The 26,983-nt window shown below is 38.2% G+C and overlaps 3 protein-coding genes across 3 annotated transcripts in view; 2 read left to right on the plus strand and 1 right to left on the minus strand.

The window, feature by feature from the left end:
* The first annotated feature begins 9 nt into the window (after positions 1–9).
* Positions 10–8,362, plus strand: fap (fibroblast activation protein, alpha). Its single transcript, XM_034109620.2, has 26 exons — positions 10–364; positions 547–628; positions 1,777–1,866; positions 1,988–2,082; positions 2,193–2,267; positions 2,418–2,470; positions 2,601–2,673; positions 2,888–3,008; positions 3,094–3,248; positions 3,894–3,991; positions 4,103–4,232; positions 4,335–4,373; positions 4,450–4,548; positions 4,645–4,715; positions 4,812–4,865; positions 4,964–5,088; positions 5,250–5,300; positions 5,713–5,811; positions 6,291–6,360; positions 6,441–6,635; positions 6,828–6,882; positions 6,970–7,069; positions 7,430–7,488; positions 7,575–7,647; positions 7,802–7,875; positions 7,997–8,362. Exons 1-26 carry the CDS (start codon positions 362–364, stop codon positions 8,096–8,098), a joined length of 2,241 nt encoding a protein of 746 aa, XP_033965511.1. The 5' UTR covers positions 10–361; the 3' UTR covers positions 8,099–8,362.
* A 983-nt stretch (positions 8,363–9,345) lies between these two features.
* On the plus strand, positions 9,346–10,795 carry gcgb (glucagon b). Its single transcript, XM_034110652.2, has 3 exons — positions 9,346–9,451; positions 10,345–10,500; positions 10,675–10,795. The coding sequence occupies exons 1-3, from the start codon at positions 9,357–9,359 to the stop codon at positions 10,793–10,795; spliced, it is 372 nt and encodes a 123-aa protein (XP_033966543.1). The 5' UTR covers positions 9,346–9,356.
* Positions 10,796–12,020: 1,225 nt separating this feature from the next.
* The window catches only part of slc4a10b (solute carrier family 4 member 10b), a 28,822-nt gene continuing 13,859 nt past the window's right edge, over positions 12,021–26,983 (minus strand). The window contains exons 3-25 of the mRNA XM_034110184.2: positions 26,213–26,365; positions 25,931–26,069; positions 25,349–25,509; positions 24,474–24,629; positions 23,335–23,423; positions 21,941–22,098; positions 21,759–21,846; positions 20,951–21,097; positions 20,741–20,844; positions 19,767–19,941; positions 19,501–19,634; positions 19,026–19,271; positions 18,792–18,897; positions 18,273–18,434; positions 17,918–18,031; positions 17,647–17,808; positions 17,309–17,560; positions 17,095–17,163; positions 15,222–15,395; positions 14,700–14,819; positions 14,552–14,616; positions 14,355–14,449; positions 12,021–13,402 (exon numbers count right to left, since the gene is read on the minus strand). Coding sequence (XP_033966075.1) covers positions 14,365–14,449; positions 14,552–14,616; positions 14,700–14,819; positions 15,222–15,395; positions 17,095–17,163; positions 17,309–17,560; positions 17,647–17,808; positions 17,918–18,031; positions 18,273–18,434; positions 18,792–18,897; positions 19,026–19,271; positions 19,501–19,634; positions 19,767–19,941; positions 20,741–20,844; positions 20,951–21,097; positions 21,759–21,846; positions 21,941–22,098; positions 23,335–23,423; positions 24,474–24,629; positions 25,349–25,509; positions 25,931–26,069; positions 26,213–26,365 — 3,059 coding nt within the window. The 3' untranslated portion in view covers positions 12,021–13,402; positions 14,355–14,364. The remainder of the gene's footprint in view (positions 13,403–14,354; positions 14,450–14,551; positions 14,617–14,699; positions 14,820–15,221; positions 15,396–17,094; positions 17,164–17,308; positions 17,561–17,646; positions 17,809–17,917; positions 18,032–18,272; positions 18,435–18,791; positions 18,898–19,025; positions 19,272–19,500; positions 19,635–19,766; positions 19,942–20,740; positions 20,845–20,950; positions 21,098–21,758; positions 21,847–21,940; positions 22,099–23,334; positions 23,424–24,473; positions 24,630–25,348; positions 25,510–25,930; positions 26,070–26,212; positions 26,366–26,983) is intronic.

Genomic DNA, 26,983 nt, shown 5'->3' on the forward strand with positions numbered 1-26,983 from the left:
TTTCCCAGGTGGTAGAACATCTGTAGCTATAGCTAACTCCTGCTTTCTCAGATTTGTGGAGGGAATGACTTGCGCCCTTGATGAAAAAGCCACTTCCTAAATACCAGCAAGTTGTGCAGGCTGCAGACTTCAGGGAGGCATCTCTGCTGTCGGACTCCTCTCAGGAATGCAGCGGGAAGTGTGAGGAGTAGGAAGGAGCTCACTTTTCTCATGTTACCAAATGTAGTGTAAAGCCATTATTTCTGGCGTTTGGCTGTGAGAGTATGTTGACCAGGCTGCTTTTCCAAGACTTTAAACTTCACACCATCGACCTTCAAGGATTATTAAAGACTGCGAGCTTCGCGGCGACTACTTCTGCATCATGGTCAGTAAAGGATGTATCAGCTTAAATAGTGAGGAAATACAAATGACATTAGTAAATGGACAAATGGACAGGCTACTTATTATTGACAGTATGCAGCTCACTTTACAACAGGACAACATGCAGCGTCCGCGTGTTTTGTGAGATTTCCAGCAGCAGTTTGTGAAACTTTGTCGCCTTCACAGGGCTGCAACAAGATGCTGTGGGTTGTGGTGGGGGCTGCTGTCGTCATCACGTTAATAACGATCCCAGCAGTTTATTTCGGCAGTAAGTTAACGCTCAGGCCTGTCTGTGCTTTTCTTCCAATCTGCGTGTCTGTGCAGCCTATTTGAAGCTAACCAAAAACAGCTGTGAACGCTAATTTCCAAATCAACTATTACAATGTGTCTGCACTTGATTGGTCCATTTCAAGTATTTGTTCTGGTTTTGAGAGTTTTCGTGGTCTAAATTAGTTAATTTCTTTGTTTTCTGTTTGTTTTCTTTCATTGACAAAATTGTGTATGAAAAATCAATGGGGAACGGGATATCATTCATGAACTATGTTTTATGAGGATTGACAGTGCAATAGACTGCTGTTGGAAGTTATAGCGCCACCTCGTGTCAAAGATCTGAATTTCAGAATCTGACGGAGCCAAAAAGCCCTTCTCCTTTGACGTTGTTTTCATTTTTAACAAAGATCAACATTTTAGATAGTTGGAGTCGTGAGAAGCACACTCCAGTAGGCTTCAATTTACCAGAGGTGGGAGCAGTATAGGCTACTCAGCTGCATTCAAAAGCTTACTCAAGTAAAAGTGCAAACGTATTAACATAAACAAAATACTTTAAGTATCAAAAGTCAAATGACTTATTATACAGATCTGTCCATTGCAGAATAATATATATTAGCCATATGTCTTGATCATAGTATGAAAAAGGTGCAGCTAGTTTTAATGACTTTGTAGACTGATTTGAATCCAGGTGTAACTAAAGTCTGATTTAAGTGTTGATTATATTTCACATCATTCATCCAAATCTGCAAAGTAACTAAAGGTATTAAATAGATTTTGTTGAGTAAAAGTACACGATTTACCTCTGAATTGTAGTGGAGTAGAACTGCAAAGTAGCAACAAATGGACATACTCAAGTAAAGTACAACTATCTCAAAATTGTACAGTACTTGAGTCAATGTACTTAGTTACTTCCCACCTCTGCAATGTACAAATACCAGTACTCAGCTTCAGTATTTTCATTTAATGCTACTTTGAGTATTTGGTGCTAATACTTGTTTACTTTTGCTGGAGTAATGTTTTAAAGGCACGGCTTTTATTTGTAATAGTTACATTTAAATATTGAAAGTCTGATCACTTCCTTCACAACTGGACTCCTGATACTGTTATTGGCGTGAGCCCTCATGCAGCATATGTGCATCATTTCAGAATCTGACGGAGCCAAAAAGCCCTTCTCCTTTGACGATTACTTCAACGACACCATTAGGTGGAAATCCTACAATTTGTATTGGATATCAGGTATCATAAACGGTCAATCATATATTTAACATACAGTAGGTTGTTATTAAGGAAAATAATATTTAAAAAATGTGTGAACAAACCTCTCACAAGCATATTTATTTTTCTTTTATTTCTGCAGACAAGGAATATCTGCATAAAACAAGAGATGGGAATATCTTTCTCCATAATGCTGAAACAAATACGGAGTCCATTTATTTGAGCAATTCAACCTTTGTAATATACTTTGATTTTCAAATGTACACATTTTGTAACAATTAACCCTGTTCATTCAAAAATAAGCATTCATATTTTATACTTTTTTTCCCAAATTGTGTTGATTAAAGATTCAAGTGGATGCCACAGATTACATGTTGTCGGGTGATTATAAATACATCGCTTTTGAAAGCAATTTCACAGAGGTAAGAAACTTCTAATCGATGTTCCCCAGTTTGTTCACCAGAGTTTTTACACAAGCTTGTCTTTTTAGGAGGTCCTTAAATGTAATCGTCATTAAAGAAAATCCTGATAGTAAATATCTGAAAACTAGTTTTTTGTTTGAACTCCAACAGAAATGGAGACATTCATACACAGCGTCTTACTCCATCTATAACAGGGAGAGTTCGTAAGTGGTTGTTTTATTGAGAGATACAGTATTTCATCTTACAATATGGAAAAATATATCAGAAGAATACTTATACAGTAGGCAGTGGTTTAATTTAGTATCACCCTTAATTGTTTCCATATCTTTCCAGGACATTTGTTACACCTGTCAATCATCCAACTATTGTGCAGTTCTTTGCCTTCGCCCCAACAGGAAACAAATATGTAAGTAAACTATTTCTTCAAGTTGCTTTCTGTGTCCTTTACATTCAGTTGAAATGAACAAAATGACTGCTGTTTCCACATGACTGCCGTAGTATGTGAGGAAAAATGGGAAAGGAAAAAAAAACATTAGACTATTGCAGAAAGTGTATTTGATGAAGAAAAGCTGTGAGTATGGGTGTGTACTTTATTTGTAATCATCAACTACATTTTGCAGGCCTACGTGTCAGACTATAATGTTTTTTTCAAATCCAACATCACTGCTGAAGTTGTACAAGTCACGAACAATGGGAAAAATAATGAGATCCTGAATGGTGTCCCTGACTGGGTATATGAGGGTAAGTTCCTTTCACTTTCCTTCATACTGTATGTGTCTCTATATGGAGGAAGCTTACACATGTTCTTTTTCTCCATCTATTTCAGAGGAAGTGTTTGCATCAAACGGGGCATTATGGTGGTCATCAACTGGAAAATTCTTGGCGTATGCAGAGTTTAATGATACAGATGTTCACAAAGTGGAGTTCTCGTGGTATGGGGCTGCGCAGTATCCTGAAACAGTAGCTTTCCCATACCCGAAGGTGGGGGTTTCATGCAGTATTCTGATATGTCAATATTTAGTTAAAGGTCACCTAGTATGCAAAATACAATTTGTAATGTCTTTTATACATAAACATGTGTCCCCTCTGTGTAAAGAGATTCTGAAGGTTTCAGGAAAAAATATTCGCTCGCTTTTTGTCCCGATCCATTTATATAAAAACCTGTCTGAAAATGAGCTGATCAGATTTTGGCCACCTTGTGATGTCATAACGATTGTTTGGCTTGTGTAACCATCAGCCAATAACCAGCCAAGGTATCCCCCGCCAACCTTATCACCTGAATCTCCTCCTAGAGCACCATTGTGTCTTTTTAACCAAATATCTCTCAGAGGGGCGTGGGGAGGGGCTCCTTATTTTCATCTAAGTAACAGACAGAGAATCAGCACTTTTGAAACAGGGCTGAAACAGGGGTTTATGGGATGCTACAATGATCTGTTGGTATTTCGATTCAAACACTTCAGAGACTTGTTTTGTATATATCTGAAACCTATAATATATTGATGAAAAACAGTATAATACGGGACCTTTAAAGGCAGTTCTCTGTTTAAATGGTCCATAACTTATCTTCCTGACACTCATGTTATATTTTGTTTATCAAGAGTATAACATTTGATGTTTTTGTTGCAGGCTGGCTCTCCCCTTACCAAGGTGAAATTGTTTGTGGTTGATGCCACAAATCCATCCATCCGCTCGCAGGTGGTTGCCCCCGCTTCTGTATCTTCTGGGTCTGTATATTCTTCTGTTCATAGCATCACTTAAACAGCATTGAAAATAGAAGCAAATACAATATCCTCATTGCCTTCCTTACCTTGTCACTTTCTGTTTCCTTTGCTCAGTGATCACATGTTGTGCTCAGTGACCTGGGTTACAGACGAGCGTGTGGCTGTGCAGTGGGTCACAAGGAAACAGAATTACGTGGTTGTACAGATCTATGACTTTGATGGAAGCAGCTGGCAAGAAAAACAGGTAGCTGTCACTCTGCTTCTCTGAATCACAACCAACGTGTTGACTTCAGGGTCATGTGAGGAAATTATAATTAACTGCAATAAATGTCTCTGCTCTCTATAGAAATTTGAGCAAACAAGCAAGACAGGATGGGTCGGCCATGTAAGTTTCCAGAAAGTATCCACCAAAATTAATTGGATTTTCTGTTTATGTTTACTCAATATTACCTTTTTTTTAGTACGTGCCCTTACCACTTTTCTTTGCTGATGATAAAATCAGTTTCTACAAAGTGATGAGTGACGCTCAGGGCTACAAACATATTCATTTTGTGAAAGATGTAAGTATATTTGAATTACATACACATTCAAAATATACTGCACAGTGAGTCATCATGTCTTCTGAGTTGAGTGTCATATCCCCTCATTGTGTGAAGGGCAAAGCGACACCTATTACCTCTGGGAAGTGGGAAGTCATCTACATATCCAAACTAACGAAAGATGCCATGTAAGTGATGATGCCATACATTTCTGGCAAAACTGCATAGCATGATATTAATTCAATATACCTAAATCTGACTTTAATTTCAACTTTTTTCAACAGATATTTTATTAGTAATCAGAACCAAGGAATACCCGTGAAGAGAGACGTGTACAAGTAAGGAATTAGTGTTATATGTGTGATTTAATCTTGAATTTAAAGAATACTAGCAGACACATTAGCTAATTGACCAACATGAGCTGTTTGTTTATTAGGGTTTTGATTGGAGGCAGCCCTTCTACTCCTCAGTGTCTCTCATGCGGCCTGCATAAGGACAGGTGTCAGTACAACTCTGCTTACTTCAGCTTTAACGCCTCTTTCTACCGACTGGACTGCTACGGTCAGTTACCCAACAACATTTCCTCTTAAGCAATAACTCACACTCAATGTGTTGGAGTTATTCGTGGTGGGCAGCAGCTGTGATCTGAGACTGCTAAAGTCATACAGATGACTTGATGTATAATCATCTGTTTGTGTATTTTCTTTTCTTGTCTTCACCAGGACCTGGGTTGCCCCTCTACTCGCTGGTGGACAACAGGGGCTCCGGTGCAGGTCCGTAGACGTATTGTTGCCCATTGTTGAATTCCTTAAAGCAATTGTATCACTTTACAGTTAAGTTATATTGTCATCTGACTTTGTGTAACTCACACATTTGCAAAGACGGAGATTCATGATTATTTCTTTATGCTTATTATTCATGAAATAACACTGTACTCATTAAATATATTAATAACTATAAACCGGATCAGGTTCTGGTCTTGTAGAGTAACAACACAATGACACACATCTGCTTTTCATTGTTACTGCTACTCTCAGTGTCAATTCTTCATATCTTACAACCCTAAATCTAGACAAGTTCTACGTTGTAAAAGGAGAAATATTTTTGATATTCGATTTTGAATAAGGTTTTTTTGCACATCAGTCAATTTGAGTATGACATTAGCCATTCAACTATCTTTTTCAGAGCTCTCTGTTCTTGAGGAGAATAAGAGACTGGAAAATATTCTGTCAGAATTCCAAATGCCAACAATGAAGTATGGCACGCTGAAGATTGCGGGATATGGTGAGACGATACTGTACATTTCCATTTGTCTGTTTTTTCCACACATAGAAAAAAATATATAAATATATATTCATACTTTTTTGTGTAGCTTTTAAGATTCCTCGTTAAAGTTACGTGAGCTTCATATTGAACCATGAGTGGTTTACAAACCATAAGTAGTGAAGAAAATCATGCAATGTAAAGGGAGAACAGAGAAATTGTACTGTAGTCTTCTAGTGTCTCTCTCCGAACATGCACAGTGAAACACCAAGTGAAGACCTTCAATAAATAAAATATTTATCATGCGGGAGGATACTGTATATACTGTATATGAGCTTTAAAGAGTGACTGTACTGGTGATAAGTATTGATTTAGTTGTAACTGTTGGACATTCTCGACCAAAAACATTAATATGTATGACATTTAATGGATAGGACATTTTATATTTGAAACATATGTTTGTCTTTTTTTAAATGTCACAACTTTTTTTCACCTGACAGATCTTTGGTATCAAATGATGTTACCACCAAATTTCAAGAAGTCTAAAAAATATCCTCTTCTCATTGATGTGTAAGTTAAAACACTCAATGCTCCATACCAATATAATTTAGAATACAGAATAATTGATGATAAAATGCTGACCTGTGCAGGTATGGGGGGCCCTGTAGTCAGCGGGTGGACTATCGCTTCAAGCTGAACTGGGGCACGTACCTCTCCAGCTCACACGGCATCATCGTCGCCAGCTTTGATGGAAGGGGAAGCGGTTACCAAGGAGACGAAATAATGCATTCAATCTACAAGCGCCTTGGGACGTACGAAGTGGAAGATCAGATATCAGCTGTGAGGTAAAGTGTGTCCAAACATTCAATCACCTCATGTTATATCATATACACTGTAAGGTGATCTCATTTGGTGGCTGATTAGTGATGTCACTTGTTCATAAAGAATGTATAACAAAGGTTTGGTTCAATGGATATCCAAATACATGTCCAGAGTCTGCTGTTTTTGTTACCTAATAAACGATTTGTGTGTTGTAGGAATTTCATCGACATGGGTTTTATTGACAAACAGAGAATAGCAATATGGGGCTGGGTAAGCCGCTATATTTATTTTTCATTGACCTGAAATGTAATCCAATGTCTTTTGCATTTAATAAATGTCATCAACTCTTACCTTCAGTCCTATGGTGGTTACGTCACCTCAATGGCCTTGGGTGCTGGAACTGGACTCTTCAAGTGTGGGATAGCAGTTGCCCCCGTGGCAAAGTGGGAATATTATGGTTGGTGTACACTATATTCCCCTTTTCACGTCATTACCACAGCGTAAAGAGTACTTAACTTATTTAGCATCACACTTTTATAACATCATTCAAAAAGTAAAAATCATGGAGCAGCACCAGAGATATCATCTTTTAGTCCCATGAAACCTTTTCCCTTGGCAAAACCTGGTCATTATTTTATCCACAAAGCAGCCCCACCACCAGCAGTTTGACTAGAGATTGGGATGTGTTTGCTAGTGCTAGCTATCATAGCCTCTTGCCTTTTTAGCCCCAACCAACACACACTCTAGTGTAGATTCCTTTGAGATTCAAATGTCTATTTAAACTCTGAATCATATTATTGATGTGTTTATTTTGCAGATGCAGTGTACACTGAACGCTACATGGGGATGCCTGCAGATAATTCAGACTCCTATGAAGTAAATTTCTCACGAGTCAGCATAATCACTATGTTTCTTTTGACTTGAGTGTGTTTATAAAAGCAACATTTTCATTATTTCTACAGAATTCTACAGTGACAGCTAGAGCAAAGAACTTCAAAACTGTAGACTATCTTCTGGTTCATGGCACAGCAGATGGTACGTTTCATCCAAATACTCTTTTCTCCAGGTTCTGAGCATGTGATAGAACTATTTCTCAACAGTGTACACACTAAAGCCTTGCACGAATGGACCCTTTTAGCCTTGAGCTTTGGTGTTAAGTCACGTATTGAAAGCACTGTCTTTCCTGTAGATAATGTCCATTTCCAGCAGGCAGCACAGATCTCCAAAGCTCTGGTGGAGGAGGAAGTAGACTTTGAGGCGATGGTAAATATTGGCTCAGTGAAGTGAGAAGTATTGACTTAATGGTGTTGATTTAATGAGAAATAACGGCCATGGGGTATTTTACTAAGTATATGCACTCATCTGATTCTCCCGTTGATTTCAGTGGTACACTAACAAGGACCACGGACTTAGAGGATCAGCCCACCATCATACATATAACCTCATGAGCCACTTCCTGCAGAAATGCCTTGTTAAGCCCAAATAAATGTGAAAAATGTGACAACATTTATGGTGACAAGACTTTCGTATTTCTAATGTTTTTTTATTTTATTGTATTAATATTCTGAAATGTCAGGTCAAACTATGTACATTTGTTTTTTGTATGTGCAATGGATGTTTGATTGCTCATACCTGTACATGAGCATTCGTATTTTATGTGGACATTTTTCTGAATATCTGATATTATAAACATTGTTAAAGCCTTTGCATGCATTCATGGTTGATATGTCATTCAATATATTTGTTTAAATGTGCATTCATGTTCTGTTGAATAAACATTGTTTTATATAACAGTTTCATTAGTTCGATTTTTCTCTCGATCACATGATTTAGTCACATAATCTTCCTATTTTACACATATACTACAATTCAAAAATAATTGTATTGTCTCTCTAAATCACAATCAGAATACCTTTATTAGTCCCACAGAGGGAAAATGTACATTGCTAAAGCAGAAAAGAGCCAAAGACAGCTTAATGTTACCTAAGAAGCAGGCATAACAAAAAAGATTAAAAAAATATATTATAGTAAAAAAAAAGTTGCACAACTTACAAAAATCACATCCTGTAACAGTTCTGAGGATTTAGCAGCCAGGTATATATTGAACAGTTATTAACGGCATATATATATATATTGCAACGCCAGACATGTTTTAGTTTAATCTTGTCAATTTTTCCATCAAGTTTTAAAGATAATTTCTCATTCAAGAGATGTGAAGAGAATCCAGGATTTCCTTAAAAATAAAGCTTTGTTGTCTGCACATGATTAACACAAAAATAGTTTTGTTCCGACACTATGAGAGAAAAAGTCATTTCAACACATTTGGATGCCAATATTTGTCAGGGTAGAGGTCATGTTTGATTGTGACACCTGAAGTAGCAGCTTTTACCACAAAGTCAAATACGTTCAGTGGACTGAGAGGGAAGCTGACTAATGGGTTGAGAGTAACAGAGGATCTGCTGAGGTCTCAGTGACGGGGGAGTCACCTGGGAGAACGCTCCTCAGCTCCACTATATAAGACTGAACAGATCAAGAGGGGACCATTAGACAGCTTCAGAGAGAAGAAGGGCAACCATCAACGCACTTTACAATCCTTCTCAGACACTCCACGGAAAGGAGCACAGGTGAGCATTTTTGACCCTTCCTATCTTTAGACATCCAAACTGTGAGGTTTTATTTATTTTATGCTGTATTGGAACTTTCTCAAAGTGTCTTTATCTGCTCATTTTTCAGAAGCTCAAACAATGAAAAGCATTCACTCTTTGGCTGGATTCCTGCTCCTCATCATGATTCAAAGCAGCTGGCAGGTGCCTGACCAGGACTCAGACCGAAACCAAATGTAAGATCAGCTCTCAGCTTTGTCTCATTCACATCAAATTCACATAAAAAAATCCACTATCAAGCATCCTTTATGAGAAGAACAATAACGTCTTTAAGTGTCTTTGGTGAAACGAAACTGAGCTTCGAAAAAGAAATGAAGCAAATATGTTATAGCTATCAACCAGATTTAAACAGGATGTAATGCCTCCTGACACTTTTTATTTAATTTATCTTTATTTGTTGTCTTTATTTCTTGGTTGAGATAGCTTCAGTTAGCCTTAATATGCTACCTTAAAATACTACCATTGACATAAGAGGAAAATGATTTCCAGTGCAGATAGACCAAATGTAATTTACCATTATGTAAATGTTAATTCTTAAAGAGAAAACCAGTAGGAACAGCTATTTTAGTTTCCATAGGAGATTATGTGTGTTTTCTTTACATTTAGTTTGTTGTTTAATTTAACTTATTGCCTTCCTTTAAGTGTTTTTGCATGTATTTGATTTTAATATTTATAGGTTTTAATTCAAATATGTTGTCATCTGTTGCTTAATAGACGCTATATGACTTTCTCATGCAAAACTATTGCATAGTGTTTTTTAAATGTTTTGACCATTACATTTCACAAGCAAGGATACCAGCATTAAGAAGATACACATTTACAGAAATAATGCTTATTCCGAAATATATAAGATCATTGCTGGTTCAGGGCAATGCAGCAGGATAGTTGTGGTGTGGTGATACTTCAGATAGTCTAACTGCCTATAGGGGAGTTTGCTAGAGAGAGAAAAAAGGCAGGGAGACGATGGACATGAAAAATGGTGGTGTGTGTGTACTGACATATAGAGGACATGGAGTGTTGGAGAGGATATTTTGTCAACCTAAGCTTTATTACTCTTCATTATTCCCAGACTATTGGCTGAGAACTCCATGCTGGCCGAACCCATTGAGCTCCCAAACATCAAGAGGCATTCGGAGGGAACATTTTCCAACGACTACAGTAAATATCTGGAGACAAGAAGAGCACAAGACTTTGTCCAGTGGCTAAAGAACTCAAAAAGGAACGGGTGAGTGTGCCCTCTTCTTACCGGACCGCTACAACTTTGTGTCATAGTAGGAACTTGAGTGGATATAGTTAGTTATACCTAACTAGTTTGTCTTCAATTCTATTAAAACTGTATGCGTCTGGTATTGGATCAGACAACACAATTATATTAAGAGTCATTGTGTTTCATCTACAGGAGCGTATTTAGACGCCATGCAGATGGCACCTACACCAGTGACGTAAGCTCCTACCTGCAGGACCAGGCGGCCAAGGAGTTTGTGTCCTGGCTGAAGACCGGCCGAGGCAGAAGAGAGTAAACTCAACAAATCTCCTTAAATAATGCAGCAACTCACACCGAACCTGTGCTACTATATGTTTCACAATCTGTACTAGACTTCTTTTCTTGGTCCTGCTATTAAATTCCCTTCATACGAAGCTCTGTTGGCCTTCAGTGGTTGGAGGAAATGTTGTTCAAATGCAAGAAGTATGTTTGAAATGTGTCTCAATCATAAATGCTGTGTGACTTTATATCAAGCATTCATATCACCGTTCATTTTGTTCCCCTTTTGGCATTTTCATCTTCCTTCTCACTTAAAATGTTACAATCAAATCACGATTCTGAATTGCTACTTCCATAATTACACCTGTAGATAGTCTCAATACCTTTTCTTATGATTCAGATAAAAGTCATATTTAGTTTTCAATAAAGAAATGTGTACAATCTATCAATCGAGTTCCCTCTTTTAACAATGAATCCATTTTGATATATTGGTTTGACAAGGATCTACATCTCAGTGCGTACATATCAGAGAATACATGAATATTGGCCACAGAAAAATAGACTTTTTAAACTTGTTTTAATTGATTCAACAGTAGTTCTGAAGAAGCAGTTTGACTCCCACATAATAGATTATGAAAGATCTAATGTTGAGCGCCTTCATCAGCTATTCTTCTGTTTATAGAGGCAGAATAAAAGTCCATTAACACGTCACTCCCCAGGGAGGAATGTGCTGTGGGATTTGGTTTGAGGATGATGTGTGTCACCTGTCAGCTGTCACTGGAGAAGGATCTGACGCTCTGACAGCACACCTAGGAGGGTTATACTTAACGAAAGAACATGAAATCACGTCAATCAGCTCAAACTTGTTCTGAACAATGAATGGGTCGACACTCTTGACTTCTTCCTGGCGCTCAGACAAAACAGGAATTCACATGAGCCAGCAGCTTGACATGCTTTGGGATGTCTCTGAGCTGTCATCCTTAGCACATCAAACCATCTGTTGATTGCGGGAACCTCTGCCCACTTCCGTCTATTTGTATGCCAAATCTCTGAGGGTCGGACATTTATGCTGAGCAGCAAAGATACTGGATGTTTCTATCATGTCATCCCCCTATGCAGGTATTACATCAATGCAGAGTGTGATGAAACATGTGTATTCACCTAATCATTTCACAGTTTCTCTGATGGGATTTGAGCCAATTTAATGAATGAAAGGTTTTGTAGTGACGGATCAAGCAATGTTAAACAGATTTCTACGTCACTTTATTATAAGGGTGCGGAAACATGTTTAATGCCTAGAATGGGTGATGGTTAGTTGCATGAATGAATGCACCTTAATGGTATGTGAGTTGATGTGATAAGTTCATGCTTAATGGAGTATCATTTTCAGAATTTTGATTCTTCTATAATGATATCAATTTAGCTGTGTACATTTGAGGCCATTGCGTTCGATCATCCTTTCTGTAAAACGAAGCTGTATGTAAAAACATTTATATATAGTACATGACCCCGCTCTGTCACATTTACAAACTAGAGGTATTCTCAGTGATAGTAGCGATCATCCAAACTTTATAATTAATGCATTAAACCATGACTCATGCATTGTAGCCTTATTATTAGCAATGCATGAACAATGCATGAGTCATACTGTATCTGCTAGTATAGTTTGCACCAAGCTTTCCATTATTGCAGTGCACACACCATTAGTTTTGAGTCTATGTGTATTTCTTTATTCATTTAAAATGACATTGGATATGCATAATAAGCCCATCCCTCGTCCTTCACAAACACATCTCTATTACAGTATGATCATCAGATGTTTAAGTATATTTAATATGAATCTTTTAAATTCATGTTTCAATAAACTTTATACTAAATGTAAACAATTTATGAAAACTAAAATGTACTATTACAATATACGCAATACACTGACGATGACACTAGGAGGCAGAATACTGTAAATCTGTAGCAAACAGTCATTTTCTTCCACAACATAAAGATATATAAATATTTCTCGTATAGATATTGACATTGAGTATTGACATTTTGGCAAAAAGTGCTATTGCATTTGGTCTATCAGAGTCTATTGCCCATTAATCACATTAAAGCACTCATTCCTGTCAGTCACAAAAAGCTTTATATGATTGTACGCGTCTAGTATGGCTTTTCACAAAGTTATTACTGTATATCTTTATGGTCAAGCATGACCGTACGCTTTTAAAATATTCACTAAACTTTTATTTATTTTACATCATAATGTCTATGGAGATAAAGGAAAATAGGGAATTGGTGAATAAATACATAAAGAAAACAAGGATAAAAAAATACAAATTGATCCAATAAGAAAAACTTGAAAATGTAAACAATTTTAAATGTAGATTAATAAACTATAATTTGACAACACAATAACATATTAAATTTCACTGGCTCTTGAAGAGGCAGATTAATTGTGACACATTAGATTATACAGTTATTCACTTACAGTACGCACAAGATTTTCAAGAATGAACATAAAGGATTGATTAACGGCAGCATAAAAATAGTTGTTTACAAGATCACCCAGTGACAAAGATCCATCTTCTTCATCTTAAAATGATCCTTCATGGAAACCAGTGTTGTGAATACTGTGACTCTTCAGTGAACTCTGAGATTCAAAGAAAGAAAGTATAGATGTTAAATTAGTAGAAATATACTAGTCAAGTAGGCTGCTGTAACTAAAGAGGACTTGTTTCAATCACTGTTATGTAGTGACATCAGTGTCAAAATACTCAGTTGAAAGTAAAGTTACTGTAATTAAAAGTATACACAGGTTACAAATCCAGAAATATTATCAGCAAAATGTAATTATCAAATGTAGGAGTACTCATTATGCTGAATAGCCCTGTACATACAGTAGGGTTATATTGCTGTGTACTATTTTACTAAATTAATCTTAGAATTTAAAGGGGCTAATGGGCACATTTTGTTAGCTTTCAATAGAATCAGGTGAGCTGTTACCCCCTGTCCTCAGTCTTTGTGCTAAGCTAACCAACATTTACAGTAAGGAGTAAGGAGAGAGGTACCAACTGCCTAACTCTCGACAAGGGAGTGAATAGGCATATTTCAAAAAGTGTCTAACTGTTCCTCAAATCTAAAATTAACAAACCTTAACAACCAAACTCAACAATAGTTATTGTCTTGTTAATACATAGTGACATTTGTATTCGAGTTAAAAAACTGAAAAAAACGGTTTTCCTGATATTTATAATGACTCTTATAATGATTCCTAAAAAAGATTTCCTGTAAATTACAACAGCCACAAAAGTAAAGCCGATATCACAAGAAGCCAAAGATTTAATGAGCTATTGGCAGATGAATGCTTCTGTAGCTCCATCCCCTATTGAGATGTTTACCTCAGCTTATTCGTGCCCACACATAGTTAGAACCAATTATTATTGAACTTTACGTACAGTAGGATTTCAGTTGTCTTATCTTTTTTGTTCCGGCTGTCAGAATTATAGGTAAAATGATTCCGTTTTTTTAATAAGAAATGTAATTGTATTTTCATTTGTGTCGTAGTTATTATTCTGTATATTCAACAATGCAGAAAGTCTTACCATAATGATCTTAGGTGTTACTGTCGTTGGCATTCCAAGTATTTCCAAAAGAACCTTTCGACATTTCATCTGTGATGTTGATGACTGGTATTCCTCTGTGAAAAGAGGTGACAATGTAATCTCTCATATTTATGCGACAGAGTAATATGTAGAGGAAAACTGTCATAATGTCCCTTTGCAAGTATAATACAACTTACTTGTACCCTTCTAATGGCACTTGCACTACTCCCTCGTCTTCCGCCATTATACTCTGCTCCTCCTCCTGAAAGTTTAATTACATAGAGTTAAAATACATGTAAATATAAATCAAATTGAAATGCATGTTGTGATGACGAGTGACAGCACCTCCTCAGCATCCTCGAGCTTCTTCTTCTTGCTCTCTGGCATGAGGTCATCCAGCCAGCTTAGCTCTCTCTTGGTGAAGAAACAGTCCATGAGCTTCCTGATGAACACCAGAGCCAACACCTGTAGAATTCACAACCAGAAACCTCTGAAAAATCCTACTTTTTAATAAAGAAGTATGATGCTCTGGAGATTTTGAATAATAAGAGGCTAACACAAGAGGTAATAACACAAACACGCCTTACTGAGCAGAAGAAAATACAGGACTAATCAGTTTAAAGAGAGTTTCAGTAAGGTACAGCAGCAGAAATCTACAGTTTTTCCGACAAAAGATATTAATGATACAGCATGATTTTTGTTATGTTCAATCTGCTATTTTGAGAGGGTTCAGAATCAAATGAATTGTTTGTTTTACCTCTAATAACTCCTGCATTAACCACAGTGTACATGGCATGTGCCTAATGGACCCCAGTGTTGAAAGGTATGCTGTGCTTGTGATGGTCAAAAAGTGAATAGTTTACACACCATCATGGGAAAGACAATGGCCGCTTTGGACGTCTTGATGACCCAGAGCAAAATCAAACAGGTGAGCTGGATGATGGTGAAGAGGTGCACCTTCCTCAGGGGCACATGGCGCAGATAGATGAAGTCTGGCTGGTGCTTAGCCGGCATGCCGAACAGTCTCAGACGGTCGAAGAACTGGAGAGGAATGATAGAAAAAGATGTTTAACTAGGGAAATATCTGGTTCCTTATCAGCTGAAGGCTATGATGTTCACCAGCTTGTATCAAACTGTGTCTGTCTGTCAGTAAGTGCTGAATAGGTAGGCAAGGCAAGGCAAGTTTATTTATACAGCACCTTTCAACACAAGGCCATTCAAAGTGCTTTACAAAAAACGAAAGACATTCAGGCATTTCAAATCAGTCATTAAAAAGAAAAGATAATAAAATAAACATTAAAAGAAAAAATACATGGATAAAAGTTACAGTGCAGTCTAAGATGTGAATAGTTAAATTATAAGCAGCGGCAAAAAGAAAAGTCTTCAGCCTGGATTTAAAAGTAGTCAGAGTTGCAGCGGACCTGCAGGTTTCTGGGAGTTTGTTCCAGATATTTGGAGCATAATAACTGAATGCTGCTTCTCCATGTTTAGTTCTGACTCTGGGGACAGAAAGCTGACCAGGCCCTGAAGACCTGAGAGATCTGGATGGTTCATAATTTAGCAGGAGGTCAGAAATGTATTTTGGGCCTAAACCATTCAGTGCTTTATAAACCAGCAGCAGTATTTTTGAAATAGTATAGTGTGTATTGGAGATTAACAACCAATGAAAACATCAACGTGAATTATGAGAGTGAACCAACAGTTAAGTCATATGCCTGACAGCATAACAATAAATAAACTGACATCTATTTTGGTCTGTAACACCAAGAGTTACTTCAACTGTAGGTGATAATTATATGAAGGTTCATCAAGGCCAATGTTACATTGTCACATTGTTTCTACGCTGTCATTAGATACATTATCAAGAAGCTGATCAATCAGAGACACTTTAAGTCGTCTTATCTTCATAATGCATAACTTGACAAGGGTTTTGACAACCGACATACACATAATGTTTTTGCCTCTTTAAGGTTATTATTTTGGCAGCGTTTTTGGCAACAGAAAGCTTATACAATATGAAGTGACCGCCTCCCGCATCAATAAGCAAACATCCAGCTAAACGTTTCTGCCTGCTGACTGTGTGCCTACAACAAGCTGGATACCCTTGAAAAGCATAACAAATACCGTTTTGCAATCAAAACCTTTGAGTGTTTGTCTTGAAATCCAATAATAGAAAGTACTTTAAAGTGAGGAAAACAAAACTAAAAGGGGGCAATTAAATACCAGCCAGGTGTTCTGTAAATGCTGGGAACACACTAGAGTCCAATTAACACTTTTTATCTGGGCAGCCAGACAATATGGAGGCGCTCCCCGATCATGGCTCGGTGAGAATTAACTGTCTACACAGATTATTGGAGGTTGGAGCATCCACAAATTAAAATGTAACCACACTGGCCAATTTATCCTCACTGGCCAACTGTCTGTTTAATCTCATGTCTAGATTATCTGCATGTGCAATGAGTCTATTTACAACCCAAATGCTGCCGACAGTATCACAATTGGGTGGTGCTGATATTCAGTCTGTTCCCATGCATAATGTGGGCATTAAAACTGAGGAACTGTGCATTTATCTGTGTGATGGAATTCATTTTTTAAATAAGTCAAATATATTTGTTCCACTTAAATCTGTCATACCAAAGGTCATATGACAAATATATTGTATCCTTGTGTTTTCTCATGTAACGAAACAAGTGAGAAAAAAACATATGCATTAAAAACAATGACATTATAATAATTGTACCTGAATGCCTCTGAGAGAAGAGGCTCCCATGTAGAGGAATACTCCGTACAACACAGGCATAGGAATGAACTGAGGAACAATACAAATGCTGTGTCAGAAACATGGATTTGCTCAGTAACTGCTTTATTTAAGCAGACCACTCAGGGATGAATATGGAACAATAGCAGAGAGATACTTGACGTCACACTCTAATAATGAAAAGACGGTGTCTGACCTTCAGCACAGAGGTCATGAAGACAGAGCAGCCCATGAGGGTGAAGATCATGAGGCCGGTGAAGCGCTGCTCTCTGATGCCGAGGAACTTGGGCTGCTCCCCGGGAGCCGAGCACTCCGACTCCAGCTTCAGGCTGTTAACGTGGCTGATGGAGAGGACGGTGGCCGCCACGAACCACGGCAGGCCCATCAAAGAGCACACACCGAGCATCACCCCCACGATGAACAGATCCAGGTGGTACCCACAGCCTTTCTGAAGGGGGAAAGCACCAGTAAATATCTTTGATTCAGACATCCTGGGGGTCTGTATGATGCAAGGAATCCTAGAAATGAAAGTACCTTGAGTTTGTGTTCCTTCCTGTTAATGATGACGGCTGTGATTTGTTGGTCCATGAAGATGAGGATGGTACACAGCACGGCTGGGAACACCGTAATAATTGCCGTCCACCAGGGGTTAGGCCCAAGAGGGTTAATGAACCAACCTCGATCATCTCTGGTTGGCTGAGAAAATAAAAACGATTGTTGTTGGTTAAACATCATGAGTAGCTTGATAGAAAATAATACAATTCAGCAGTGTGTTGATCAAATCTTCTTTTGTGGACTAGCTCACCTTAAACACACTGGGAACCTTTAGTTTTGGAGAGGGGATCCCTAAGGCATAGTCGATTAAGACCATGGTAAGGATGGCGAAGCAAACAGCAAAGTCGCTGATGATGGCTCTGACCTGATTAAGAGGAAAATGTGTAAACAATCATTCAGTTTGTTTTATCAAATTTAAATGAATTTTTTTTTTTTTTACAGGAATAAAACCCATCACTTCATCAAAAATGTCCTAGTTTCTATTATGCAGTACCTGTATTTGACCACTAGAGTGTACCACTGCACTTTGCAGCTGTAGAAGCTTTAGTCTTCATTCTTGATACATAATGCCCTCTAATGTAGTGATAATGTGTGAGAAATATTACCTTTGTGGGAAAGTAATTGCTGAACTTGAACTCCTTGAGGAAGGCGGACAGAAAGATGGTTGAAAAGAAGAGAATGACGCACCAGAAGAGGACATCAGGTATGTAGGGGCCTTTAGGGCCGCAGGCGCTGCCCACAAACTCTCCGCGCTTCTCAATACAGTCCTGCAAATAGAGGGACAGAATCATTCCTACTCATCATATAATTAGCGGTTTTCCACGAATACAGTACATGGAAACCAATTCACACAAACTATACAGGGTAGACAAATGTGCTTTTATAGTGATTGGCAATGAGTAATCCAATATAATCCAGACCAAATGAGCTTAATCCCCCCTGTTCAGATTTCTACATCTGGGAGGGCATGCCACTTCAAGGTGGAAGATCTAAATGAAAGTATTCTTTTCAGTTTGTCCTATTGTAGCTCAATAACTCCTGTGTGTGTGTTTTATTACCCCTCCATGATTGACAGATTTGGTTTTTTTGTCTGATTTTTTCGAACCAGCTCGTGTTGGTAGTACCTTGGTCTCCAGTGCTTCCCAGTAGATTTCTGAGGCAGTGACATTAGTGTTCTCCCAATACTTCAGGGTAGCATTGGTGGGGTCAGAAGGTTCCACACATGAACATCTGCGGAGGCACATGAACATCTGGGTGACTAAATAATCCCCCTGGGATTTACAGTACCTCCAAGGAATGTTTTTAGTAATTACACTTTTTTTGAACAGGATATCGTGCGAGAATAATTGTCCACATACGAGTACAAGGTGAGTTTGTCCAGGTTGTTGTTCTTGTTAAAGGGATAGTGATCCCCCAGGTGGATGAGTTTCTCCAAGGCCTCGTAGATGAAGATGATGCAGATGAGTGAGGCGAAAGCTTCCTCTGTGAAACGTGTGATGTAACAAACCAGAGTGCTGGCATCTGTAGCCACCAGCACCATACAGAGGAAAGCTGTCCACAGACCAATGCAGGTTCTCAGAGACAGATAGGACAAGCCATACTCCCTATGTGCAAATTAAAGAGGGGAAATCAAAGTGGGGCAGATTGGAGATCACATTGTCCATACAGTCAGAACATCAAATGGGAGGCCAGATGTTTGTGAGATGATTTATCCTGAAATGATCTCACAGAGAGCCGGGAAACATCAGACAATGTAATCACCAAAGTGCACAATAGATACAATTAATTTAATGAAATTATTTCCACATACAGTCATATGAAAAGTAATCATACTTGCAGAATTTGAACAATATCTTTTCAAAAACCAGCACTGGCCCTGTGCTGCCCAGAATGGTGAGGGGCTGTCCTGCAAACAGCGAATAGGCGATCCCAGTCAGCGAGGCTCCGAACAGCGACTCAATCGCACTCTGGGGGGTGGGAGAGGATAAAGAGATAAATAGAGAGTAGGTACCTTAAATATCTGATATATTGGACAACAACAGTGTTCCGCTAGTCTTGGCAAACACTGTAAACATTTAAAGGAAGAGCTAATCATTTACTATGCGTCCTTCTGTTGCCTCGCCCAGCAGTCCCCCGAAGGTGATGACAGGTGACATGCAGGCACAGTAGAGGAACAGGAAAGAGGCCACACACTGTAAACTAAAAGCATCAGTGTAGTCGGACAGGTAGCAGGGGGCCTTGCGCTTGATGTCTAGAAGTAGACCACCAAACCACCTGGAAAATACAAAAATAAATGTGGTACCTGTGTGATTTATTCACACGTTAAAATGCAATTGCCAGAGATACTCTATTTCTTTAAAGAGCAGTAGCCCTCCAATGCCGTTTTCATGATGTTCAACTTTTAAGTCTGGCTCAGTGTGATGGGCCTCTACGATGGAAAAATCGAGCAACAAAAAGACATCTCCAGGCAGGATGTTTCTATGGAAACCACATTATGAGACCAAAACCAAGTTTACACAGAAGTAGCATTGAGTTGAGTGTAGCAAAGTGCTGGCTTTACTGGATTCATTTTAGAACAGTCTTCGTACATATTATGTGTCTACAGAGGAAAAACTCTAAAAAAGGTAATCTTTTTAAAAAAGAAATTCATTAAATATTCCAAATGCAGGCATTATTTAGTGCCATATGTTGTAATAGATATATGAAACACATATTTTTAACTCAGAGCACTGAACATAACTGTTTTTAAAGAAGCAGACTTACAAAATCCCATAATGTACTCAACTGCAAATGCTCTCAAGCTAATTTTGTACATATCAAAAATCATAATAAATGATGATTTGTGAGGCTTTGGCTGAGTTGTACAAATGCAAATAGATTCTGTGCAACCAAGTAGTGAGCGTAGTGAGTGGGCTGCATCCTGTACTGCCACAGCACTGCAGTATACTTACTGTGAGGCGCTGACTTACGTAAATGTAAATAATATTTCTACACCTCTGTAAGACTTCACACTCTTTTACTAGTGCCAGGATTTACTTTCAACAAAAGCACTGCCCGTTCTGTGATCCCCCACCTGCCAGTACGCTGCAGCTCTGGACCCCCGTGTCCATCTTCCTCCTCTTCCTCTTCGCCCTCTACTAATCCGTTGGGTAAATTGCTACATTTCTTCCTCTTCTCCTGTTTGACAAACAAATCCACAGCAGTTACATTATTTAGAACCACATCACATAGACATCTCAAGATAAAGAAAAGAATGCATCAAGCTAAATAAAATCCTACCAACCTGAGAAGGTACATTTTTTGGTGGCTCGATTCTTATGGTTGGGTCCCACTCCCCTGGAGGCAGGACCGTCACTTGATCGAGAAATTCATCAATCCCAGCGATCAGATCATTGCGGTCTTTAGCTTTATAGGCAACATCATGGAAAACCTGTAGACATACAAATATGGAACGTTGTTTAAAAAGCTGCACTCCTGACTCAAACCTCGACTGACTGCCATGCAGTGCACATGCTGCACTGTACAGTATGTACAATCTTCACCCCACTCCCACTGTGTTTGGCTTCCTTTAAGATGTATACTTTACAGACTTAGGGATATTTAATGCAGGAATGTCTGCAAATCTAGGTTGTAATTGAGCAGACGGGTACATTCACACAGTAAGCCCTGGACTTACTTAACCCCATGTAAACAGAATATACCATAGAAACATAGGAATTGCTGACTATGACATTACAGTGTTAATCACTGATATTCGCAGTGTGTATAACAACGTTTGGACTTCAGTAAAGCCCATCTTTTCCTCCTCAGTGATGATGGATGGCAGCCTAAATCCCGGACAAAAAGGAGGACATGAGGGCTGACTCATCGCCAAAATTGTCATAAAAAGCTCGGAGCTGTGTCTCATGCTGAGAAATGTTCCATCACTTCAGGAATTTGTGAGTTCTGCTGGACTGTGAATTTATGCATAGCGCCTGCAGAAACTCTGAGCATGACATCTGGTTGACATTCGAAACAATCCACACTCTTCAAAACATTAATGAAGAATAAATTATGAAGGGTGCTAACGATGTTCTTTAGTGAACTCTCACCTCGTCTGTCATAAGTGTTGCAATGGATCTTCCAATCTCATGATACTGAGGCCCTCTACCCAAAGGCCCTAGAAGAATAAACAGAAACCTAAAAGCAAAAACACATATATTTCAATGAATCAGCAGAGTAAATACAATATATGTATAGCTTATTGAACTGGTTTGTCCTGCAGTAACCTCACCTTGTGGCAACAGGGACTTCAGTCAGCCCATTGAGTATGACCGCCGGTGAGAGGCGGACAAACGCCACCACCGGCTTGTTCAGAAATTCCAGCTCTCCTACTAACACGTTGCACGCTTCAGCCCCAGCCGGGATCTTTTTCATGAAATGAAGGTCTATCTGGAAAAAGGACACAAGATACAATGGTTAGAATATCATACAGAAGGCCCTGACATTCTTTACAGTTAGCTTAGCGTCAAGGGCAGGCTTTTAAAAAGGTAAATAAAGAACAATTATGTACCAAAGTGCTTTCTATAAATAAATCATTGTTTAAGTGTATCCTCATATCAGCTCCAAATTAATTGTTATGACTGGATTGTAGAGTCTAAATACAGTCCAGATGTCCAGACTTTGTGTGTTATACGATGTAAATAAAATATTACAAAAGATTATGGAAACATAGTTTGACATGTTGCATAAGGATGAGGTATCTTTCACACCTCAAAAGTATGATGCCTAAAGGCATATAAATGCCCCACAGCTGCTATTTCAAATTTTTACTTTTGAATGCAGTGGAGCTACAATCTACAGAAAATGTTGGAATATTAAATGTGTTATTTTTCCAGTGATAATTATGTGGGTTTGACAAGTGCTGACTGAAGTGTTGTTTGTTCCTTCATGGAGTTCATGTGGCTCTGGGGTTGTTCTGAGCCATCCAAATTAATATTTGTAATATATTAATGGATCCTGACGTCAACACTATATAGTGCTGATTTTTAGAGTCTGACAGTAATACTAATTATTTTGCTTTGTGCATCAATTAAATAATTATATATTGAATATTAGGCAGGACTTTGGTTGTTATAGTGTTTATAAATAATATTAAGTGCAATGTGGATGAATAGGCACATGGTGAACAGGAAAAAGGCACGAATCAGATAGAGTACACATTATGCAAAAAGTTTTAAACAGAGATTTTATCCTTGTCTGTAATGTCTATGAATGTCATAGTCAACATTATAATCCTAATCCCTAGGTGACCTTTCTTTTTAAAAATACCAAAAGTGACCTTCTGTTCTTTGTTCAACAGTGCTGCGCTTATTCGTCAAATATGGCAGGCTTTTAGTAAGAACTACACTTGTTTAACAATTGCACATTACCCTTACCGCTTCACACTAGTGCAATCACTTCCTTTTGACAATAATGCATGATCCGTTATAATTAAAAGTATCAATACTAGAAATAATTCAAAAATAAGTCAAATACAAGCATTCACCAGCAAGTAAAAAGGGAAAAAGTATTCATTATGCAGAAAATGTTGGATGTGACTATTATATAATATATTATAATATTGTTTTATTGTATGTTCTTTTATTATATGTGCTTTATATCCATGTGCCCAGTGTGTTACTACACCTTGCTGAAGTCCACTGAACTGTTCTCTCTAGAGATGTCCCCTTTCCCGTCTGGAGCTGCTAACTGAGACGTGGAGGCTGTCAGCTGACCTGCAACAATTCATAATGGAGAAATATGAATCAATTCCAAAAATGTCTCAACATTTCAACAATAAGTTATTTCACTTATTATTTAAAGAAAATAAAAACAGGGGGAAATCAAAAAGACCAGAGAAGACAACATGATAACTGCCTAGCTGCCTGACAGGTTTGTCCTAATTTCTGTATTTATTAAACTGCCGGGTCAAAAATTAACACTAATTATAATGTTTACCAAGCATGGCGTTAAGCTCGTCAGAGATCGTTGCTTTGAAATAAGCTTAAAAATGACAAATTAGTGACATTAAATTCCTCATGATGTGCCAGAAGTAATTCTAGTAAACTAGAAAAAGATTTAACAAACAGCTTGGTTTGATCGGTAAACTAATTTTGTCATGTTGAATTCTGGCAATGCTTCCAATTCAACTTTTAAATTAGCCCAGAATTCAAACTAAATAGATGTTAGGCTGTTTAGATCAGCAGCAAAACAATATTTATATAATATACTTTTAGACAGTTTTGAATCTACTTTTAACTCAACTCCAAGCGAACAAAAAACAACCTATTTTGCCGGTGTAAACATAATTAATGAGAAGATTCTTCCCTACATTATGTTTTTATAATTAAAAACTGATGAGGGCTTTCTGTATAAACCAGAACCTGTTGACATCCGTTGGGCTTTGGCAGGTGGGTGGGCAGATGGTGGGGATAATCACAAATAAGGAGAATATGGAACATTTCCTAAGTTAAGACCATATGCATATAAGACACATACACATCATGCACAGTATCTACACTTAAGCACAACTGACCACATTCATTGCAGAAGCAAGCAAAGCAGTGGGAACTATTTAAAAAAAAAAAGAAAAAACATTAAAACATGTTTCCTTGTTCTTAGGACCCCTTCTCACAGTTTGTTTATAGCAGTCTATGTCAATATATTTTAGCCAGTTTAACCAAAGACTAGTTATTCCTTCTGATAATGTTTCCTTTAAATATAATAAAGTCCTGAAGATGTAAAATTGGTGATAATGTTAATATGCAGAGCAGTGATTTACCCACCATTCTTCATGTCAGCGAGGGAGCGTACAATCTGCAGGCGGTTAGCCAGCTTCTTCTGGTTCTGGTGATGGTGCTGCCTCAGCAGTGTGGCATGCACTCTCTTCCTGAGATCATCTCCCAGCGGTGCGTATAACTCCTGCTGGTCCAACACCATGTCTTAGGTAGAAAAATAATAGCTATTTAGATTCATGTTCTTATTCATCTTTGTTGTATCAGGCATTCTCAGTGAGAATAAGATCTCTCTTCCAAGAGAGACCTTGACCAGAAAAAAATCACCAGAACTTAAACACCAAAAAAGAAACAACACAACAATAACAACAAAAATAATTAAAAACAGTAACAAGAATCATGAAAAACGTCAAATACTAAAACGTTATAATCTCTCAATGCAGTGCAACACTCTAGTGTTAGGGCAGTTTGGAGATAATTATATTTAGAAAGGTGGATAATATCTGAAACTATATGCCAATATTACTTAATGAATGAGATATATTCGGTATATATATATATATATATATATATATATGTACTGTAGATATGAGGTAATTTAGGAGCCTTAACAGTAGAGCTTTGTAATATAGTTGAATGAGGTTAGTTATTCTTGACTGTAATGAGGTCCATCAAATTGTGAAGATTTCTAGATTTCAAACTGTGCATCAGACAAATATAATGAGTACAAAGTATACAGTATACAAAAATAAAAAATGTCCCTTCAGTGAATGAAGTGAGAACTACATCATTATTTTCAGATAAAGGTACATTAAGGAGAAACCCAATGTAATAGTCAACACTTTTCTGAGTTCAGAGGTCATCTTAAATAGACAAAGTACAGTTACTTTGTCACTTGCTACAACCGTGTCTTCTACAGTCGTTACCTGCAACCTCTTCAATGGTGTTAGCCCTCATGTCGAGCAGCACAGTGCTGTTAGTAATGCAGCTCCGCAGCTCAAACAGGCTGTGTAGAGACAGAGTGGCTACGTAGGGTTTACTCCACCGCTCTCCTCCGTCCTCCACGTCCTCCTCAAACTTCAGCCACCTGTAACAGGAGAGTGAGGATCAGTCAGGAGAGAGAGCCGCAGATGGCAAACCAGGCCGGCCATCTGTTCTAGCTACATTAACCACACTCCTTCATTCCAGGTCCCTCTCTTATTGCCTCTCATCACGGTATCATTATAAATAAAATATGTCTGATTTACCATTTTAACAGAACACCATCCTTTACAGTATATGATAAATACATTCTACATGTTGTTGAACATTACAATAAAAAAATTCCCAAAGCAATTAAAACAATGGATTGCGATTACTTAAATGCAATGGAAACAAATACTGGATAGACAGCCACATCTCTCATCAGTGTAAGTGGGATCGGGGGCATGACGGGTCCAATCAATCAGAGCTTTCCGTAATGACATGTAGGTCAGGACTGTGAGGCTGCAGTGCCAGGGCAGTCTAACCTGGCAGATTCCCTCCAATCCGAATCCTCTGCCTCCTTTAGACAGATTTCATCCATCTGTGTGAAGAGTTCATGAGGAATGTGCTCTTCATCGTCATCCTCAGTGCCCAGTAGGAACTGCACTCTCTGGGACGGAGTATCTGGAAACACAAGCGGTTTCGTTAAGTGTTTCAAACTGAAGTCTTAATATGCAGTAGCTTTAGTTAGTAAGATATTGTGAAAAAAATATAAAAGGATTTTCTTTATGCTATAATACATGCAAGTCTATGATTGTAGCTAGTACCATAAATTGGAGACTCTCTACCCTCCGCCAGGGTGGGGTCCCGGTCCCTGCTCCTTTTCTTGTATTTGTTTCCATGGTGATGGTGCCTGCGATGGCTGTGGCGCCTGGTACTGCCCAGGGGGACGTGGACCCCGATGTAGAGAGTCCTGTGGCCTAGAGAGTTAAAACACAGTGGTTAGAGGCCTGTGTGTGTGTGTGTGTGTGTGTGTGTGTGTGTGTGTGTGTGTGTGTGTGTGTGTGTGTGTGTGTGTGTGTGTGTGTGTGTGTGTGTGTGTGTGTGTGTGTGTGTGTGTGTGTGTGGTGTGTGTGTGTGTGTGTGTGTGTGTGTGTGTGTGTGTGTGTGTGTGTGTGTGTGTGTGTGTGTGTGTGTGTGTGTGTGTGTGTGTGTGTGTGTGTGTGTGTGTGTGTGTGTGTGTGTGTGTGTGTGACCATAGATAATCATAATCACTCAAACAGATAGCATGTAGTTAAATAACGTTTACTGCTGCTATATAATGTATAATAATGTATTGACCATTCATTTAATACCACCTATTTATGGCGACTACAGATGTGAATTACTTTAAAGTCATTATCTGGTATAGCACATCAAATGGTGATATTTAAGACATAAGATTTAAACGTAACACATTCTATTGTATTCTATGGTATAATGAAACATTATCAAAAAATAAATAAATAAAATAGGACATTCTTGTGATCTATTTCGGGTTCATGCAAACAAGTCTTGTGCAACTTCACACTTTCACTTGAAAAAGTCATATTTTAAAT

The sequence above is a fragment of the Pseudochaenichthys georgianus genome, chromosome 21 (genome assembly GCF_902827115.2).
Source record: "Pseudochaenichthys georgianus chromosome 21, fPseGeo1.2, whole genome shotgun sequence".
Taxonomy (NCBI): Eukaryota; Metazoa; Chordata; class Actinopteri; order Perciformes; family Channichthyidae; genus Pseudochaenichthys; species Pseudochaenichthys georgianus.

What these genes read in the sequence shown, in the direction of transcription:
- fap (XM_034109620.2), top strand. An exon ending in CAACAGGGGCTCCGGTGCAG is followed by an intron (nt 5,301 to 5,712) that starts GTCCGTAGACGT and finishes TATCTTTTTCAG; the next exon opens with AGCTCTCTGTTCTTGAGGAG. An exon ending in TATCCTCTTCTCATTGATGT is followed by an intron (nt 6,361 to 6,440) that starts GTAAGTTAAAAC and finishes TGACCTGTGCAG; the next exon opens with GTATGGGGGGCCCTGTAGTC.
- gcgb (XM_034110652.2), top strand. Translation starts at nt 9,357, where the DNA reads ATGAAAAGCATTCACTCTTTGGCTGGATTCCTGCTCCTCATCATGATT. An exon ending in GACTCAGACCGAAACCAAAT is followed by an intron (nt 9,452 to 10,344) that starts GTAAGATCAGCT and finishes CATTATTCCCAG; the next exon opens with ACTATTGGCTGAGAACTCCA. An exon ending in AAGAACTCAAAAAGGAACGG is followed by an intron (nt 10,501 to 10,674) that starts GTGAGTGTGCCC and finishes TTTCATCTACAG; the next exon opens with GAGCGTATTTAGACGCCATG.